Raw genomic sequence first — 14,704 nt, 5'->3', positions numbered from 1 at the left:
TTCAATTAAATTTACATGTGGCCATGAGATGGAGTGAGATACAGATAGAGATTCTAAGTGTTATTACAACAAAAAGTTTTACCCAAGTTATGCATTGTTGCAATGATTAAAAAAAAAGCATTTATAGTACCTCAGATTTAACAATGAATACTTAGATGCTTTTATATGTAAACAATTGTCTTTGTTCAAAACTTGTATAACATTACGTCAATAATATAATTAAAAAATATTCGAAAAAAAACAGTTTGGTACGATAATAAATGAATTGTATAATTAAAATGAGTGCTAGATTTTGTATTAATAATTTTAATTTTTTTATTATATATTGCATATATTATACTAGTATAAAAAAACGATGGATATTTTCTTAAGTAAAAATATGCGGTTTTCTGCTACTTTAGTAACTGTCAACAAATTTGAAATAATTTTTGTGGTTTAAAATTATGTTTTGAATTGATTTTCAATGATAGTATCATTTTCATTTAAATAGTAATTCTTTCTAATTAAAATACACATGAACTTTGCTGTTAAATATACAAGTTGCGATTATAATTTTAATAAATTTTTCCTAAAACTTTTTTGTTCGTTAACTCTTAATTATTTAAATAATAAATATAGTATATTTGATACTACATAAAAGTTTATTTACAATTTCTAAATGTTATTTTTTAGAAAGATCCCTGTGTCTAAAATAATTTTTTTTACCATTTTGTACTAAACCATTGAAATATGAGATATGGGTAACTGATTTTCAATAATATTAAGCCGTCTTAAAACCTACATAAAAAATAGCTCAAGAATTCTTTTCTTTTAATTTTTTTTGGGGAGGGGGAAAATCCTCTTGATAAGGTTATAACAAAATTAAAAGAAAAGAATTAAAAATAAAAAATAGTATAAAAAGTTAAAAATATATAAAATTAAATAAGGGTTATAAATAATCGTATAATATTTTATTATTATATTTTTGTATCTTGAATTATATTTACCATCGGTTTCGTAGATTAGAACCCATAACAAATTTCATGACAACAATCAAATTATAAAGGAATTTCCCTTGAAACACAATAATTAAATATATACTGGACATCAACAATAGATCACAGGTAGCACAAGCATTGAAAAAGTCCAGCCAATAATTATAATCACGTCTAGTACTATGAAAATACCACAACATAAAAGGAAAAATATTAACATAGGAATAAATAACATTAGAAATATAAATGATCATAAGCGTAAACATAAATGCTTTGATGATGTACGACTTAACAAGAGAGGCCTCGTTCTGAGCACCATTATCAGGTTCCTACGTCCAATTTACGTTCCTGCTTTAATCGAACTACATCTTCCTCACCGTCCAAGTGATTAATAGCTAGAGAGTTTACGTGGTCGTTAAGTCTTATTTTATAATTAGTTGCAAATCGACCACCTTCCTCTCGAACACACGATAACCCAAATACTTGTGAATTTCATTGTTCCGTATGAACCATGCGTCTGTGTAATGCATCTCGCAAAACTATTTTGGAAACGCTGACTAATCTCTGCATTGCTGGTACTCGCCGTACCCTAGAGTTGGATTCCGTTTGTCCAAACCGGTTTTAGAATCAGTTTCTATAAAAGTCGCTTGTTAGTTAGGGATAGTTGCGATTTCTTGCCTAATGATCAGTATAGCTCCTTATATTTGATATCTAGCTATATCCTTTTTTTACTTAATGTGAAAACGATCTAGGAGAATACCTAATTTCCGTGCACTCTCAGCTCGCAGGCTGTAACTTCTATCTAAATGGATTCCTGTGCAGTTACCACTTCTTATCGCAGATGTCATGTGAGTCGATTTTGCTTGAATGACCTTTTCCATCTCTTCAACCACTCGGCTAGAAGGTCTAACCCATATTAAAACTTATTCGAAGCTTGAGTTGGCTCATCATTAACAGTCACGATTGACCTGTCGTCGGGAAACAATGCAACAGTGGTATTGTCTGTGACTGGAAGGTCCGCAGTGAAGATGAAGCAGAGGACAGGCCCCAACACTGAGCCTTCAGGAACACCCGAGGAATTGTCAAAGAATTCAGATAATTCCTTCTTATATTTAATCATGGAGAAGCGTCCATTCAAGTTACTACGCAATATTAAATAAGAAGGTCTTTTGTACGTACAGCAGACCTGGCAGTCAAACTTTATCGAATGCTTGCTGTATATCTAGAAAGGCAGCCGTTTTTCTCCTCAAAGCAGTTAGTTACAACTCGAATGATCCTGTGTTTCTGTTCAATGGTGGAGTGACCACTGCGGAAACCGAACTGGTGGTCAGGCACAACTTGTCCCTCCTCTAACGAAGCCACAATTTCTGAAGGAATAGCTTCTCGAATACTTTAGACATAATAGGTAGTAGATTTATTGGCCTGTACGAAGACACGTCAAGCATTGACTTGCCCGGCTTAGGTACCATCACTTATTTAGACTACTACATACTTTAGACTTTAAACTACTTCAACGGATAACATGTCATTCGACTTTAATTTTTAACGATGTTTCATTATTTTCGTAATCCTAGTTATGAAAAAATGTTTAAAGTTCCCTTTTTCCTATTACTTTTCGGCTATAGCAATACATGCTGCAATTGCTGTAACGGGAAAGTATTAATATCCGTGAAAAAACGTTTAAAATAGTTGGACGTTTTTTAAATTTTATCTTAAGGAGACATTTAAAAAAATAGATTTAAATAAATTGTAAATGTACTGAGAAAAAAAAAATTATTCTAATGCTCCCAAATATTAAAAAATCTATTTTCGTCAGACTGACCTTTGTGTGAATGTACGTTTGTATGGACGTACGTGTATGTTGGCCTGTATTATTTGGTCTTATAACTCTGGACCCCGAGGACCGATTTTTTAAAACTTGACAGATAGATAGATACCTTAGCGGGAAAAGAATGTATAAAAGTTTTGCAAAAATTGGGAAAAGTGGTGAGGGGGTTTTGGTCGAAATAAAATTTCAAAACTTTACTATGGCACTTTAGTAAAAAAACTTTCTAACAAAAGTTTTTTTTTTGCTGAACTTCTTTATTTACTTACAATCAGCTTCTACAATGAAGCTATAATTAAGTCGTGTGACTGACCATCACGTGAAAGAGGACCAATGATAATCCTCAAGTAATAGAAAAACAAATAGTATAACATAACAAACAAACAATAATATAACATTTGATAGTGCCTTTGAATGTCCAGTCAACATTAACATTAAAACAACAAAATAATTAACTTTAAATAGAACAGTAAACGAAACAGTAATCTGAAACAGATAAGAAACAATAAACGTGAGCACCAAGCCGCCAAACCGGATCATCATAACGGGTCATCAACAAGATCAAGTACATGGAGCCATTTTAGCCTCCTAATGTCCTCGCTGTTGTCTAGGAGATTCAAAGCGAGATGATTAATATGCTTATCCAACCTGGTCACATACCTCGAAACTAGACATCCAACTTCCTTTCGAACGTATAGAATGCCTACGTAATCTTAGATCTAACTAAAGTTGCAGATTTTTTATCGAAATCACAAATTACCAAAAAATGTTTATTAATATTCACCCTCTCTCCAAAAAATGACTTTGTATGTTTCTCTTTCTTTATCTACGTATTTTAAAGGTGATAATTAAATTATTTTTGTATTTACATTTTCTACATCAATAGGCTTTCAAATTACTTTAAACATTTTTTATGTGCTAAAAAGTTTTACATGTTTAGCACCGACAAGCCCCATATTACAATTCCAGCAACATTTTGGTCAGCCCTTTCCGTAAGGGTTGGTCATATCAAAAACTGTCAGACATAAGTTTTAGGTAATATTTAGAGGACTAACGACACTTTAAACTGATTCGATATTGTGCCTATTAAGGGAGGAATTAATTTTTTTTTGTCATGAGTCCCCATTTTTCCTGGGCCAGTGGTTGATGATATCAAAAAACTTTACTTACATAGGTTTTTAGGCTCTTATCCAAAGAATAGTAGGATCTTTAAACGAATTCGATATTTTACTTAATAAGAAAGTTGTAGCGATATTTATTGTTTTTCGAAAAAGTCCTCCTATTTCCACCCCCACGATCCGATATTTCCCATTAAGAAATCAACCGGGATTTGGGTTCGTTATATTTTATGAATCAATTTAAAAGTGATTGGTGCAAAATTACGGCAGTTATCGTGTCCATAAAAAAGTGAAATAAATATATATATACATATATATGTATGTATAAACTTTTGAACTGACAGTGGTTTTGGTGTCTGGGGGATATGAAACGCGAAGGTATGTCGAAATTTTCCGGAAGTCTAATCATGGTACTCATTACAGCTTTCTTATGAAATGTACCTAAAAGCGGATGAGTATTTCTGTTACTTAAAATAAATATAATTGTAACAGCTCATACTAATGGAAAACTTGAGTTGTACGTTGACGAAGAGAAAATAAATAATTTTGAAGAAATGATAAATCTAGAAAAATCCTTCGATGAATTTCAAGCAAAAGTTGATAAAAATAGGTGTCAAACACAGAGTAAAACTGATTGATATATCAACAAAAGTCTTTCTGTATTCACTTCCTGTACTTTTAGCATTGTATGTCTGGAAGAGAACAAAAAAAGAAAAAACAATAGTCACACCCCATTCAACTTTTATTATCCTCTACAAGAATAGAAATAATCAGTTTTTTGTTTTTATTGTATCATAAAATTAAGAATAAATATTTTTAAATAAAAATGTTTAAAAAAATGAATTTTGGTTATTTTTTTCAGTAAAAAGGAATTGTTTTATGATAATGATACAAATAAATCTTAAAATGTATGAAAAATCTGATGAACACCGTTGCAGTTCATCAGCGTGATCAAAAATATGTATTCATACTTTTCATTTAATAAAATAGAGACAAGTGTATAATTTTAATATAATATATAATATCACACAGATACCATCATCCGAACTTTGAATTTTTAATAAGTAATCTCTGCTTAATAGGAATTTGAAGACAATATTCGTTCAAAAATTAATATTTTTGTTTATTAAATACACGGTAAATTTTATGATATTATTAGCTAAAGTTTATAATATTTTTTTATAGGCCTATTTTTCATTTATTATAAATTGAAATATTAATAATACATCCGTAGTTCAGATTAATTATTTCAGTTTTTCTAACAAGAATTTTATCTTAGGTAGAAAATGTCTCTTGGTAAAACTTTTTTTTTTTACTAATACATTTTAACCACAGATATACCACATACCTTGCAACAGTACTACAACTTTTATTTTTATTTATTTATATTTTTTTTGGGGGGGGGGAGGGGCAGTGTTACTTTAATAAATTATATACATATATTATATATACATTTTTTTAATTAATAAAAAGCAATTAATTAAATAGATTCAGGAATAATAAGCTATAATTTAACAAATTATAAATATTGATAAGATAAAAGAGTTGCGTATAAAAGATGCAAGGAATTCAAGTATCTAATTATTTTAAAGCAATTACTTTCAACCGGTTTTGTTAAAAATAAATCTGTAACTGTATAATTTTTAACCTATCCAGCACAAGGCAGTACAGCTATTTATAAACAGAATTTAAAATTTATAATAATAATAAAAAAAATCGGTTAAAAATGACACAATATGTTTTTTTTTCTAAAAAAACCGTTAAATATATATATGTATATATATTATGTATAACCTAATGCACACATATATGTCACAAGCAAGTGAATATGTATAATATACACTTGCTTGCGAAACTTGAAATGAAAATGAAAACTTGAAATAAGTTTAAACAAATGCAGTTTTTTTATAATATTTTTTTATTAGTTAATTTTCTGAACATGAATATATATATATATATATATATATATATATGTGTGTGTGTGTGTGTGTGTGTGTGTTTTTTGTGCGTGCACGCGCGAGTTAGTATTACTGCAGAACTAATTAAATATTTTAACACTTGTTTATTTAACTTTTAAATCCCTTGTTATATGTACTTATATAAATATTTATTTATTATTTTAAAAAATAAATAAAAAAAAATGATTAAACAATTTTTTTTTTATGAAAATTAATTGTAATTAATATTTGCAGGGGGCCTCAATTCCATCCTTGATAAAAAATTCTTTTATCGGCATTTACTAGCAAAAAATTATAATTTTTAAAATGTATAATGGAAAAAAAACAAATAATTCTTTTAATGACAAAAGTTGTCTTTTTTTGCGAAAATTTTTTTATAATTTCCAAAAGTTTTTTAAAGTTCTATTTTGAACTGGTACAATTTTTTTTGAAAATATGTTTAATTAAGAAGAGTTTGATGATTAAGAGAAAGTAATTGATATAAAAAATCAATATTTTTTGGGGGAAATTAAAAAATCTTTTCGGTGATTTTTTTTTTTGTATAGGAGAGTGATTCAATAATTAAAAACACAAATTGATCTTTAGTAAAACTGTTTATTTAATCAATGTAACATTTTTTTACTTTACAACATAATCTCCAGCAGTATTATTAATACACTTCTTCCATTTCTAAATCGGCTTAGAGATTTTCTTTGACCTGTCAATACTTCTTACCACTTAGCGCTTCCTTGAGTGGGTCAAACAAATTGAAATCCAATGGGGCTAAGTTAGTACTGTTTGGGAAATGAGATAATATTTAACGATATTTTTTAACGGTTTCTCGATTTACCTGAGCCTTGTGAGGCCGGGGCTTTATCGTGAAGTAGAATAATGGCTTGCGCTGAGTTGCAGGAATTTTTTTCAACACTATTGAGGTTCCTTTATTGGTAAGCATGTTGCAGTAGTTTGCGCAGTTTATTCTAGATATTCTAAAAAATCAATTTGCGCTGATTCTAGAAAATCAATTCTTTGGAGTTTCAAACTCTACAGTTTTTCTCTAGCCTATGGGACCACCGTTAGTTACTGCTTCAGAGGATGAGATCAAATGACAATTTCGTAATGTGTGAAAATGCTATGCCTGACCGGGATTCGAATCCGGGACCTTCGGATAAAAAGTCGAAATGCTACCAATCTCGCCCCGGAGGCCGGCAAGCTCAAGCTTCAACGGCTAGTTGAAATTTTAGTTGGATGTCTTGAACGGTGCTCGTAAGTTACTAATTTAATCGCATTAAATAATTTCGACTGTCTAAATTTTTCTAGCCGTTTGTAAAAATCTTCGCGGTTCATACAACTTTGTCTGTATTGTTTAGGAAAAGAATTTTACTCTTAACAGTTGATCAAAAGTCATCACAGGGTTACCAACTTTCACTACTAAAGTATCATAAACCTCTTACAAATCGTTTTGTCTTTAATTATTGAATGACTTTCGTAGCATATTAGTATTCTAATCATTTTCAAATAAGAAACCTGGAAAAAAGGGAGTTAAAAGATTATTCTTAGTTTAAAGTAACAGAAGATTATTCGTCGTTATAAATAGAAAGAACGTTTGAGTTTTATTTTTCATCATTCGTTTGACAGGTCCTTTACTATTCTGACCATTACTTTCTATTTGGTACCAGAATGTTAACTTTTACAAAGATTTTACTGTTTTAATTAACTGATTCATATTTTTAAGCTTTGACTAAGTTATTGATTTTACTGCCTTCTACAATGTATAATTATATTTTTTTAAATCTGAATCTTTTAACATTTGTCAACTAATCATTATTTTTATAGGATTCTATCAAAAACCTTTCACTTTTTCAATGTGTACTCAATCAACCCATAAAATTTTCAGTATTTACCTGTAAAATGATTTCTTAAAAAGTTCTATTATTTGTTTTTCTTGCATTCCTACAATTCCTATATTTGTCATTCGTAAAGCGCTATCCTCTGCATAAATATTCCAAAGAATCACTTTCAAATTATTGAATGTATGTTTGCTACCAGAAGAACTATTTTCTGCGTAAAATCAATCCTGATTTTTGGAAGTTTACTTTTAATACCGCGTTTACTTTATCAGTCATTTGGACTCTTCTCGATTTGTTTTTATCTCCTACATTACTTCTTCAGTATATTAATTAAAAAGAAAATGAAGCATACTCTGTTCTTTCTCACTTCTTTTTATATTGTAACTTTTCTTTATTTTCTACTCTATCTAAACATCTACAATATTTTAAAATTATAGTAACTCTTCTTTCTTTACATTTTAGTTTAATTATTCGTAAATTTAAAATATTTTATTTCATTCCGCATTATTAAATTTTAGATATACGAATGCATATACTTTGAGTGTATTCTTTCAGTTTGTCTTTAAAATTAATCTAAGATTTAAACGTCATCATTCCAATAGTAAAAAACGTTTATTTTCTAGTTCCCATACTAAATCTTTTGTGTCTTAGAAATTTATGTACTTAGAATAAAATGAATACAGGAAATTTATGAAAATTCGAAAAATAAATTTTAATCATCTATAATACTTTTTTAAATTAACATTTTTTAATATAATAAGCCAGTTTACAATTATAACCTATTCCGTTATAATTGTAATATAACCAAATACATTTACATCTTGAAAATTACTATATCCTGAATGAATCAATTTTGAATTACCTTAATTACCCAGCAAAATTTCTGAGGTTATAAGGTCTTATTTGTAAATACCAACCACCCTTTTAATAAAATTTAGAATACAGTCATATTATAAATCACCATTTAAAAAACCCGTTAAAAAGAAATTTCAAATAAATAATATCTTTATAATTTATCAAAAAAATTAAGTCTTACAAACATTCTATAGATTAGATCGTTTTTACTAAACTTTAACATGAAAAAGTAAATATTATGAAGAATGAATTAAAAGAAACAAAAAGTGTATAAGTAATTTAAAAAAAGCTGACAAAGTTCTTGCGTGACTGGCTACGCCGGTCAAGTCATAAAATACCTTGCACAGCTTTTTCACGCAAAACCTTTTCGGGTTCGCTTGAAAGTATTTGCAATTCAGTCATGAAAAGTCTTAATTTTATTTTTATAATAAACGTTTAAATATAAGTAACAAAAAAAATTCCGATTTATTAAAAAGTTTGAGGGCCTGTATCAAATTTTTTTTAAATTGTTAATAATAATTGCCAGATTATGATTTAAGATTGCCAGATTATGATTTGGACATAAAAATGTCCAAATTTCAAATAAAGAAATTCCATTTTGGGGGTTTCCTTACTCTGCGGGACAATTTAATAAAAATCTTTCATATAAAGTAATCCTTAACAAAAAAATAATAAATTTCAAAAAGTACATTGATTTCAGTATTAAGATATTGAAAAAATACAGTATAAATTTAAAGAAAGTAATGAATAATTACTTCTTTTATTTTGGCTCCGAAGAATGTTATAGGGACCAAAACTAATTAAATTTTAATTGCCTTTAAAATGGAAAAGAAAAAAATTTCTTTTTTAATAATAAAAATTAAAAATTTCGTATCATATTAATATTAAATTATATATCATTAAAAATTTTAAAAAAATAATTTTTTTTTTATTTTTCCCACCCCTAAATGAACTTTGAAAAAAATTGTTATGTTCAATGCCTCGTGTATAGAGAGACATTTGAACCAAATTTAAAGAAAATCGGTGTGGTCAATTCTGAAATCTGAAAGTCCAAAAGCAATGTGACATACATTCCGGCAAAAGAACGTACGTATTCTTTTTTTAGTTTAGATGAACTAATTGGGCCCTGAAACGTAAAGATTTACAAACAACACGACATTCCATTTTTGACGCGATCACCATACTTTTCCCTTTGATATAGCTATTGTTGCTATATTCACAGGAAATTAAAAAAACATAACACACACACACGCGCAGATTCTCTGACTATCATTTCACTAGGGTCAATCTTGGCTATTTTTCTTTATTTAAATATTAAAAATCGTATTATTTGTTAATAGTAAGTTTTTCAATTATTCAGTGACCCTCAGTAAAAAGGACAATGAATCAAGAAATCCAGGAGAATTTGATAAATTACGAATAAAATAGTAAAAAATATTTATTATATGTAATAAATAATATTATTTTTAATAAGATAAAATAAATTATTTTATTTTTATTTTCTTTAAATTTTTTATACATACATACATACATATATTTTTTTCTATTTTTATTTTCTAAAAAGTCACATATAATCGTCTGTTTATGTCACCACACATATTTAACGGTAATTAGATTTTAATATTATTCCATAAATTTTAAAGAATTTTAATTTGTTATCAAGACAATAATCTTCTACTTTGTTTTAGAGTATAATATCATCAAAATTAAACAAATAAATAATCTTGTATATTATTAATTGATTTTAATTAAAAATAATTTATTAATTTTTAATATATTTTTAATATAATTTTTAAAATAAAAACAGAATTAAAACTAAACATATTAAAGTAATATGTTTACAATAACGACGATGATGAACAATATCTAATAGCCTATTTTGAAAAACAATTTTTAATCAATTAAAAATTTGGTTATTTTTATAATAAAAGTTATAAAATTATTTACTATCAATACTAAATCGCCTAAATTATAATAATAATTACTATTATATTTATCTGATTTGCTTGATATTTAAGATTAAAAAAAACACATTATCTCAACTAATTTGATATAAATTTGTCAAATATTTTAATTTAGCAAATATGAAAAAGTAATATATTCTCCTTTTATGTTTTAACAGATTTATTAATTAATGCAGTTCGATTATATAATAAAATAAGATTATATCGACCGATAAGTTTGAAAAGATTTAACTGTTAAGGTCATAACGAGTACATATAATATTTTTTTATTCAGTAAAATTTAGAAAAAAAAAAATAGTTATACAAACAAGTTTAAATTAAAAGTTTATAGAAATCTTTTAGTAAGGTTTAGAAATAATATACTGTTAAATAATAAAAATTGTGTACTCTAGTTTTTAAAAATACATAAACAAAGATTAATAATAAGAAAAAAGAAAGTTGAATGAAAAATTGTTACTAAAGATGAAAAAATAAAGCCACGTACCCGAATAATTAGCAAATCTAGAACAAAAGATTAAATTACAAGGGAATAGAATGTTTACGGTTATAAAGGAAAAATAATTGAGATATAAAAAATGAAGATTTATTTTATGTTTGTAATCAGAATGCTAAAAAAAAAAGAAAGGAAAAGCACGCTGTCATTCAGAATGGAATGAGATAAGGATATTCTTTTCTATTTTATATGAAGAAGAAACAGTAAAAGAAACTAAACGAAAAATTTGAGAAAAGAGTAATAGTCAAAGATGTAACTATTAAAATTTGCTGATGACATTGCGCTTTTGCTGAAACTATTTGTTTATATGTGTTATAAAGATAATGAATATTACAGATCATTAAAACAAGGTAACATCAATATGAAAGTAAATTAAAATTGAAACAAAGATAATGAAACGTGACCAAAAGGCATACATTTGCAACAAGAAGTTAATTAATATGATAGAAATACATAATATGTCAGTAACATAACGAATTAAATCGCGTATAAAAACACGTGCAATGTCCAGGAGAGTAAAAATACATATATTAGAATACTATTAGAAGGGAATTGTTGAAAATATTTGGATGATGATTAACGTTTTATGTTTGTAAAATACTGATCAGAAGGAAGGCAGAAAATCAAAAAATACTTGTCTTTTTTATGTATGAGGGTCATTCAGTAATTAAATAAAGAAATTAGTATGAAGCTGAAATGGTTTGCTTAATCAATGTGATATTTTTCTCAGTTTTCAACATAATCTCTAGCAACATTTATCCCATATCTGAATCAGATTATTTATACCTGCTGCAAAGAAATCTTTGTTTTGATGTAGCAGCCAATTTAACACGTTTTCTTAGACGTCGTCATTACGCCATTAAACTTCTTATCATGTACCGCCACCTTGATTGAACCAAACAACTGCAAATTTGATGGCGTCAAATCAATTCTGTCTGGGGTTGAGATAGTACTTCCTGATGCAATCTGTCGACGGTTTCTAGAATTACTGGAGCTGTGTGAGGCCAGGCGTTACTATGAAGTAGAATGATTGCTTTGCGCTGAGCTCTAGTGCGTTTTTTTCAATGTTACTGGCTTCACTTTGTTGAAAAACATGTCACAGTACTGTTTATTGTTCGCTAATATTCTAGAAAATCGACAAAAAACCGGACCATTTGCAGTCCAAAAAACTTTCATCATGATTTTTCTGCTACGATCACGATCAGAATTTTTTCTTGACAAGTGAATTCATGTGCTTCCCCTTCATAGTCTGTCATTTTGATTCAGGTTCATGATGGTGAATCCGTCTTTCATTACAGGTTAGAATGCCTTGCAAAAGAGCATTCTTTCCTCAACTTCCTGCTGATACATTGTTTCAGTTCTGCGCATATGCGAAATCTTGAATTCTTTCGGTGATCTGTAAACTCTCTTGGGAACCATCTTGCGCTTGTTTTACAGTACTTGGGCTTGTTGGAGATAATGTTTTGAACCGTACCGAAAATTAATTGTAATATTTCACCTATAATCTCAATTTTAATCCCTCGGTTTTCTTGGATAAGAGAGTTTGTGCAACTTTCAAGCGCTGGAGTTGAAATATCAATTAGACTTCCAGAATGGTACTCATCAGTCATCGAAGTTCGATCGTCTTTAAATTTTTCTATCCGCTTGTAAAGGTTTCTGAGGTTCATACAACTCTGTCCGTACTTTTTGGTCATATGACAGTAAATGCTAACCGGGTTTTCACATTCGGAAAGCAAAAAAGGGTTCATTGCACGTTGTTTAACTAATTCACAAACTTCAAGAGGGCTCGCATCTTAAAATGAGATTTTGAGATTATAAACAAAACGATTTAAACAGTTGATTAAAGGTCATCATTACAGGATTAACAAATTACTGTTCTGAAAATAGAACCTTCTTATCAACTGTTTTGCCTCCACAGATATTTGTGCATAATTATTGAATGACAGTTGGGTTTAAGTTAACCGCACGTCTCAAGAGTAGCCGACCTAGGTCTGTTCCAGACTACATGTTTACCGGTACATTTTTACTTACTCTGCAGCTACGTCAGGCCTGGAAAGCTGGTAGCGGTAATTGCATTTCCCTATATACACACATCCAAAACCGGCAGTTTCTAGAAAACTGATCGGAGAAAACAAAAATTTAGTAATTTAACAGACTGTTTAAGTAGAAAAATTAACCAAAGTTTGATCTGTTCTAGTACACTCCACGAAATTATTACTTCAGTAACAAAGCGAAGGAAGTAAGGCAATCTGTAAATATATATTTGAGATGATTAGATATAAAAAATAACTGAAACAACAAATGAAATAATTAACTTAATGAATTTGTAAGGATAATGTGAGGCTCAATTCTAAGGGTTCCTTCAAAATGAACCAGCAGAGTTCATCCGTAAATAGATAACCTATACTGATTGTAGTAATGATAAATAAATATGGTAGAACGAAAAGAAACGCCAAGCCAGACTGGAATCCGAACCAAGAACCATCCGAAAGAGAGGCAGAGACACAACTACTCTGCCGTTTGTTGGTAAGTCCACTGATGTATAATGATAATAAAGCAGTCTATACGTCAAATATACTGCATCATCCATGTTATCGTCAAATGGGTACGAGTATTGAATACATCGGTACTAAATTATTTATTTTTAAACAAGGTCATGCGTTAAAAATGTGTGAATTTATAAGAAACTATATTTTACTGTTTCCAAATTTTATTTTATTTCTTAGTGTCACAACAAATCTTGCTATAAGTATCGTTTTAAAAATATGTGTTGAAATTGATCTCGTCCAAAATAATTTACGTTTTATTTACTTTCTTTAATTGATTTACAACTTAAATATTATGAATATATGAAAGAAATTATTCACAAAAAAATTTGCTGTATATATATATATATATATATACATATATATCAGTCTTATAAATATATTTAAAAAGTTAATGAATTAAGTTTTACTTAATTTTTAATTAAAAAGAAAGAAGATGTTGGATTGGCTATGTCGGTCGCTGGAGTGGGTACGGAACGTTTTAAACTCAGGATATTGCTAAATACCTGGACCTATAGAATTCTATGTTTGTCGTGTTATAAATTCTGCCTTTGTTTAACACAAAAGTTTATATATATATATACTGAAGAATTTTAACTTCTTCAAAATAATTTGTTGATAATTAGAATTTTTTTTCTTGCCTTATATTTGTGTTGTAATAAATTTTACTGTTTTATTTTGTAAGTTGTATTTATAAGGAAAGAACTTCCTTAAAAAAAAGTTATTTGTTAGCTTTTAAAAAAAAATTCTTTAGTTATGTAGGTTCTAGATTATTTTATGGCTTAATTAATTGCTTATATGCTGACAATGTTTCAAACCCCCCTCTCTCCTACTTGTTAATTCGTCATACAACTAATGTGGAGTAAACGTGTTGTTATTTAACGCTAATTTGATATGCGATTCAAATGCTGCAGTAATTTAGATATCTTGATCTTGTTTGACGATCTGCCTTAAAGATAAAAGCACAATAATAACCTCAAAATTAATAAAACGCAAGTAACTTATAATATTTGCATATCTATTTACACACATGGTGCTAATAAATGGCTGTAAGAATCCTTTAGATATTGAACTAATATAACCTTTGTGTTATTAAACCATCATATACGTCTAAAAAAAAAAAAATGTTCATTAGTTAAGAA

General features: G+C 28.3%; 2 protein-coding genes across 4 annotated transcripts in view; both read left to right on the top strand.

The window, feature by feature from the left end:
- LOC142319924 (cytochrome P450 4C1-like) overlaps positions 1–4,555 on the top strand; it is a 167,582-nt gene extending 163,027 nt beyond the window's left edge. Inside the window, exon 16 of the mRNA XM_075357598.1 lies at positions 4,410–4,555. Coding sequence (XP_075213713.1) covers positions 4,410–4,555 — 146 coding nt within the window. The remainder of the gene's footprint in view (positions 1–4,409) is intronic.
- The window catches only part of LOC142319071 (proton-coupled amino acid transporter-like protein pathetic), a 190,196-nt gene that overhangs the window by 11,245 nt on the left and 164,247 nt on the right, over positions 1–14,704 (top strand). The window lies entirely within an intron of this gene.

Source organism: Lycorma delicatula, chromosome 2 (assembly GCF_047948215.1).
Source record: "Lycorma delicatula isolate Av1 chromosome 2, ASM4794821v1, whole genome shotgun sequence".
Classification (NCBI taxonomy): Eukaryota; Metazoa; Arthropoda; class Insecta; order Hemiptera; family Fulgoridae; genus Lycorma; species Lycorma delicatula.
The sequence above is the reverse complement of the archived record's forward strand: the minus strand, read 5'-3'. Positions and strand labels throughout refer to the sequence as shown.